This window comes from Neodiprion pinetum, chromosome 2, assembly GCF_021155775.2.
Source record: "Neodiprion pinetum isolate iyNeoPine1 chromosome 2, iyNeoPine1.2, whole genome shotgun sequence".
NCBI lineage: Eukaryota > Metazoa > Arthropoda > Insecta > Hymenoptera > Diprionidae > Neodiprion > Neodiprion pinetum.
Window position 1 is genome coordinate 21,621,481 of NC_060233.1, and position 6,434 is coordinate 21,627,914.

The window sequence follows — 6,434 nt, forward strand, 5'->3', positions numbered from 1 at the left end:
ACGAGACAGGGACTGGTCACTCCAAGGATCCTCGAACACCACTCTCAATCGAAGGAGGGTATTCAACGTATATAAGGAATTTCGTCTCTTTTTAATAAAAGTCCTCAGGTATTAGGGAGCCGTGTCTGAAAAAAGGCCAGCATAGCGACTGACGCTGAAACTCATATACGGTGATCGTCTCGGAATCCTCTGACCCATAGGTAGGGCCCCTGAACCTGTGAAGAGCTTCCTGCATTGCGACAGGCTGTCTTGATACAGGCGACGGTATAATTGCGTAGAATTTCCGTCCTTCTGACCACCATGCTATCACGTAAATAATATTCTGTCTTGCCGTTTGCGAAACGAATCATTATCAATACCAAATAATAACTCGTCAACGACGATTTTCTATCGTAAAATACCCTCCTTCTGACCACCACGCTATCACGTAAATAATATTCTGTCTTGCCGTTTGCGAAACGAATCATTATTAACACCAAATAATAACTCGTCAACTACGATTTTCTATCGTCAAATACCGTCCTTCTGACGACCACGCTATTACGAAATAATATCTCGTCTTGCCGTTTACGAGACGAAGCATTGTCACAACCTAATAATAAATCGTCAACGTCGATCTCCATCGTCAAAGTTTACTGAAATTTTAGCATGTGTGAAGTTATCACACGAGTCAAATAAGAGAAACCAATTCCTTCTCATCTTACAACAATATTTCTTGACATTACAGAAAAAGTCAATTCACGACATTCTTTCCTGTCACACATCCCACTTCTTCGGGACAAAAATATTTAATTATTCCTAAACAAAAGGATTTCCTTTTTGAAAACAAATTTCTCGCCTCACGAGTCCGTCAATCGTTGTGATTACTCTGTGTCTTGCTTCACAAGCACGGAACAAGCTTGACCCTCAACCGTTCATACGGCCTGTGATGATGGGTTTATTCCACTTGTGCCATTGCACATGAGAGTGATGAAACAACTTCTTAGGCTGCTTCGAAAACTAACTTAAAGGGTCAAACTCTAGCAACCTCCTCGAGGAGCTCATTAAATAATTAACAAATAAATATTTTCCACCTTCTTTCCGAGTCCAGAGACCGAAACCCGCCTTTCTACTTACGAGACAGGAAATTCATCAAACAATTATAATACTCGAGTTTATGTAAAATCACCGCGTTATTTCATATCACGTATGAATAGATCGCGATATTCGTCGCATAAATAAACTCGAAACGTTTTACAGTATGCACCGATAAAATGATTTTAAGTTTGATAATTATTTTTAAAACTAAAGCTGAACACTAAGAAAAAAATGTTTCGAAGATGACATAATTTTTTCGAAGAACTAAAAGTATCAGTATACAAAAAATGTTTTTAAAAGTCGAATAATTTTCATGAAAAGACTAAAACTTCTCCTTCGCGTGATACTCAAAAATTTCGATGAATGATGAATTTTCAGTCAAAGCGGTGGTATTTATCGAAAAGACTTGTTCCTCTTTCTTTTAGCTAAATTATAGATAAAAACAATTCTTCCTCGCTCGTTAATTCAAAAATAATAGAAAATTACACTCGGAGGCCGATCCGGCTGGGTCCCTAAGTTCAAATGTTGAAATAAAATCAGCTATGTCACACGAAAACTCATTTACTTCAGGTAAATTCGCCTCAAACTCTTACCCACCACCCAATTTTTTTCTCCTCGCGAGTTATAGAGAAAAAAAGATTGCCGCTTGGTTTAGGATGTATAGGTAACTCATGATAACTTATATCGCAATTAATTCATACTCAATATATTTATATTTTCATAAAAGTATACAAATCAATGACACAATACATTTACATTTCCATAAAAGTATACAAACCTTGAAACTCACAAGAAATATTGCGACACCCTGTCGCTAATCCATCGTTGAAAAATCAGACGTTCACAAAATTAAATAACTTGCGTTCTGAATTCGCCGGGTACAAGTGCAGTTTACAAAATTAATCCCTTATACTCGAGATTTGCGAGAGTCAGTAGCATTGCCGTACGATACGCGCGCCCGGCTTAGGTACACTCTTCGATTAAAACAAGGTTTCTACGTTTGAAATTCTGAGGATTCATAACGAGCGACACTTGCGATACCACTCAGCTCAAGTGCACCCCCTTAGCCGAAGAAAAGTTAGTCACGTACGGTTTCATACTAATGGGTATACAAAAAAATCAAGTATTACCTTTTTCCTAACATACTTCGTTCTCAAAACTAATGGTTTCTACGTCAGAAATACTTAGGACTCATAAAGAGCGATACTCACCATACCACTTCGTTCAAGTGCACCCCCTTTAGCAGAAGAAAAGTTAGTCATGTACAGCGTGAGAAAAAAATTCACTTAGCTCAAGTAAATGTTGCTAGTTTATCTTTAAAAAGTTTACAGTTATGTGCGCATGTTGCCTTTTTGAACGGGTTCGAGTAAGTTAGGTGAAAGCCGCGCTGGAGGCTCATTGTCCTCGTGCGATTCCAGGGTGAAAACTCATTGAATTGTTACGTCCAGCGTACCACCTTTCTCTATTATCCTACTCGCTAACTCTTCCATAGTTCTTATAATAATATCATCGTCGCTGTGCTGTCCTCTTATCTCTATTTAGCCTCACGCTACTCACTATCGCTCTTACTCACCTAATTCCATTCCCTTGCAAAAATAAATATGTTGAGATGCTTAACGATAAACAAAGACAGCACGAGTTGGATACCGTGTACGGGCTAAGGAGTCTTTCTACTGCCGGGCTGATGATTGGTGACTCACCGATAAGCTTCGAGCGCGATTTCATTTGCATAAGCGGCACGCTCTGTCCGAAAACTCAGGGATTGCTGGAGCTGCTGTTCAAAAAGATGCCCAACAGCGCTTGCGTTACCCGCAACGACAAGGAAAATTACAGAAATATCCTTCTCGCAACAAATGCTCACAGAAAGTACTATAGCACCGCCGAGCCTATCCGAAACGCTCAGAGCGCCAAATTCAAGCATTTGATCGCTGAGCTGCTCAATATTCCTACGTCAGGCAAAGGCGTATCATCATCGTCACAGATGTCGAAGCGTACGGGCGAAGGTGTTCTGCTACTTCAGGCTTGGGTTACTCGACAAGGTATCAAAACAGATTATATTTTCTGGGACGACGCTAACGAGCTGGTGGAACGTCATCGTTTGCTTATGGCATCTCAAGCGGCTGGAAATACAAGTCACAACAATGAAATTATGTCAATTCTGGAAGAATTACGGCAAGCCGGAATCATTTATTAACCAATTCTCGTCGACTCTGCGATCATTTACGAGATAATTGTCGACGTGTTTGGACGTCAGCTGAATAAAAACACAGCTGCGAGCACTCGTGGTCCTCCGGGTGTCCGGTTTCAAATAACAGCAGATGAGCATTACGATATACGGAACAAGAGACTGTGCAATGTCGCAGATCCCGCAGAGCCGAACAATGCTGTAATTTTAAAAACCTTTGAAACGAGAATTCAACGTGCTGCAAAAACAAATCCACAACCTTGATTAAATAATCCAAGCATTGGAGATCACCACGGAGAACGCCTTGGATACCTTTTACAGAGACTTTGGAACAGGCAGAGACTTGTCGATTCGAAACGAAGAAATCATTTCCAAATTGGACACCAGACTAAAAGCGTTGGAATATGAACAAGAAAAAGCAAGCAGTGGTGACGGAACTGCATAAGCTTTCACGCCGGAATTACCCGCGTCGACGCGTAGACGTGCGCGGCATCGACGAGGCCTAGCAGGCGGATCTTGTTGATATTACGTCGTATGCTGTACAAAACAAAGGCTACAAGTACATGCTCACAGTCATTGATATCTTTTCAAAGTATGCGTGGGCTATACCGATAGAGAGCAAGTCTGGAGATGATGTTACGAAGGCAATGGAATCTGTGCTTGTCCAAGGACGGGTACCGAAAAATTTACACGTCGACGGAGGAACAGAATTTTACAACTTGAAATTTGAATCTCTTATGACACGTTACGGAATCAAACTTTACTCGACGTACAGTAATTCAAAGGCTACGATCTGTGAACGTTTTAATCGCACGCTGAAAGGTAAAATGTGGACATGGTTCAGCATGCAAAGAAGCTACACGTGGCTCGACATCTCACCTGATTTGGTTTCAGCTTACAACGCCAAACACCAAACCATAAGAGTGAAACCGTTGGATGTCACTGTTCTAAACGAAAGGCTGTTATTACGTCAGGCGTACGGAGGGCTTCGAGCGATACCTACCATATCGGCAAAATTCAAATCCGGCGACAAAGTTTGAATCAGCAAATTCAAAAATATCTTTGAGAAAGGTTACACTCCCAATAGGACGACTGAAATATTTACGATGAGTCGAGTGGAAAATATCCATCTTGTGACGTACAAGCTCAAAGACTACCGAGATCAACCCATCGCTGGTGGTTTCTACGAACAAGAGCTCCTCAAGGCTGAACATCCGGATATCTATCTGGTGGAGAAGGTGCTGAAGAAGCGTAGAAGAAAAGTATATGTTAAATGGTTAGATTTTGACAATACACACAATAGTGGAATAAACAAATCGGTCATGTAGCATTTGAATAAATGAATTTTTTGTGAAAAAGTATGTGTGTCTTTATTTCATACCCGACACATAACAAGTATGCATCTTTATTTTTTAGACAATCGACAGACGTAAGCATCGTTGTACAATTTTTTGTATTTCGAAGCGTTCTCATTCACTATCCGACATAATAATATTTTATACATCATGATACAGTTATTAAAATTAGGTCCTGTATAATAATATTTCATACATGATGGTACAGTTATAAATTAAGTCCTATATAGATTACGATACGGTAATTACAACGCTAAGGTGCAGGCTTGTAGCCCCGCGGAAGGGTGTCGGTTGTGTTTTGAAACACGATCCGCTCGTCGTCATTCCAGCTCAGTGCCACTTTCTGCTGTTCTACAGTGTATACCTCGCGCTTTCGACTTGACATCAAATGCTAATTCGTCGACAAATTTTCACGTTCCAAACCACATTCCAAATAATCGTTGAAAGTTATTTTTCTCCACGCTGATGCTTTGACTCCTTTGGCAAGTTTATTGTCTTCCTCATTTTCCAAGATTCGGAATGCGTACAATTTTGCTTTTAATCCTACAAATTCCAACATTATTTTCCCGTTATTCTCGTCTTTCATCAAGCCGAGAACTTTTTTGTTTGCTTGAGGCATTCCATAAACGTTGTCAAGCGGATAATCAGACGTGTCGAATTTACGCAAGTCCTCCTTCATATGTTAGTATATGTCGGAGACGGTAAAGTTGTAAATCAAACTGTCGGTATCCGTATACATTAATTTTGCTCGGTTGTCGAATTTCTGCTCAATATAATTATAATGAAAATCATAGATATATGTTTTAGACAGATACAGGATGGCGAAACCTGCATACAATGGTTTATTCAACTTGACTCTCGTCTTACTAATTTTGACGATAATCATCTCTTTGCCGAAAACGGTGCGGTTGTGAAAATTAGGTTTGGCTATGGTAGCTCTAGCACCGTACCGTCCATCCCATTCAGTGATCAATCGAACATCTCTGTACTTTCGCACGTTTTCCATTGTTTTGCCAAAAACTGCGTTGTTCGTCAGTTTGTAAAAATATTTTTCGAATTCGTTGTGCGATTTTTTCCGCAAATCAGTGTTCAAATCCATATATTTTTTGAGCCACGGGGTTTTCCTGGATTTGAGAACTCCGTAAATGTTGAATAATTTTAAGCCTAATTGTAAGCATTGTTTCAAAACGCTATAGTGAACAAGGTAGTTTTTCTTGGAAAATAGCATCAGCGTCAATTTCGGCTGTTTATTGTTTGGAATCGGAGGTTCATAGTGCTCCAGACACAATTGTAAATCTTCATGAGTTTCATGCAGTTCCGCAGGATATTCCAAATCTACCTCCAGCATGTAACCAAACTCCGCATCGTCCGAGATGGTAAGAACGTCGTATTGTCTGAAGTTTGATACCCATTCGAAGGAACTGTATGGCAGAGCAAAGCTCATAGCAGCACCGTACAAATTATTAACGTCAAAGTACATGAGATAAGATTCTTCGACCTCAGGATCGAATGCCTCCCCCATGTATCTATGTTAGCCTTTGCGTATCCGTTCGAGTGTCACGAGCGCCGCATATTTACACTGAATATATCATCATAACCATATCAATATGTAGTAATATCGCTTTAGAGACGAGGAAGCATAGCTTTAAATTCACTAGTAAATTTATAAAATAATCATTATAAAACAGTTCGTGTCACAACCAAAGCGCAACGGCGTAGTTGACGGTCAGCAACGTCAGCGTTTCCGGGCCCGCCGGATCCCGGGTGTAATCAACACCGGGATGAGGCGAGCGCGAGATCACGCGCTTCGAGGATGA

At 40.4% G+C, this 6,434-nt stretch overlaps 1 protein-coding gene across 1 annotated transcript; it reads left to right on the top strand.

The window, feature by feature from the left end:
* The first annotated feature begins 4,089 nt into the window (after positions 1–4,089).
* On the top strand, positions 4,090–4,590 carry LOC138190377 (uncharacterized). Its single transcript, XM_069133159.1, has 2 exons — positions 4,090–4,238; positions 4,350–4,590. Exons 1-2 carry the CDS (start codon positions 4,090–4,092, stop codon positions 4,588–4,590), a joined length of 390 nt encoding a protein of 129 aa, XP_068989260.1.
* Positions 4,591–6,434: the final 1,844 nt, after the last annotated feature.

Coding starts and splice junctions, on each gene's coding strand:
- LOC138190377 (XM_069133159.1), top strand. CDS start 4,090: ATGTGGACATGGTTCAGCATGCAAAGAAGCTACACGTGGCTCGACATC. Junction 4,239..4,349: donor AGGCTGTTATTACGTCAGGC/GTACGGAGGGCT, acceptor CACTCCCAATAG/GACGACTGAAATATTTACGA.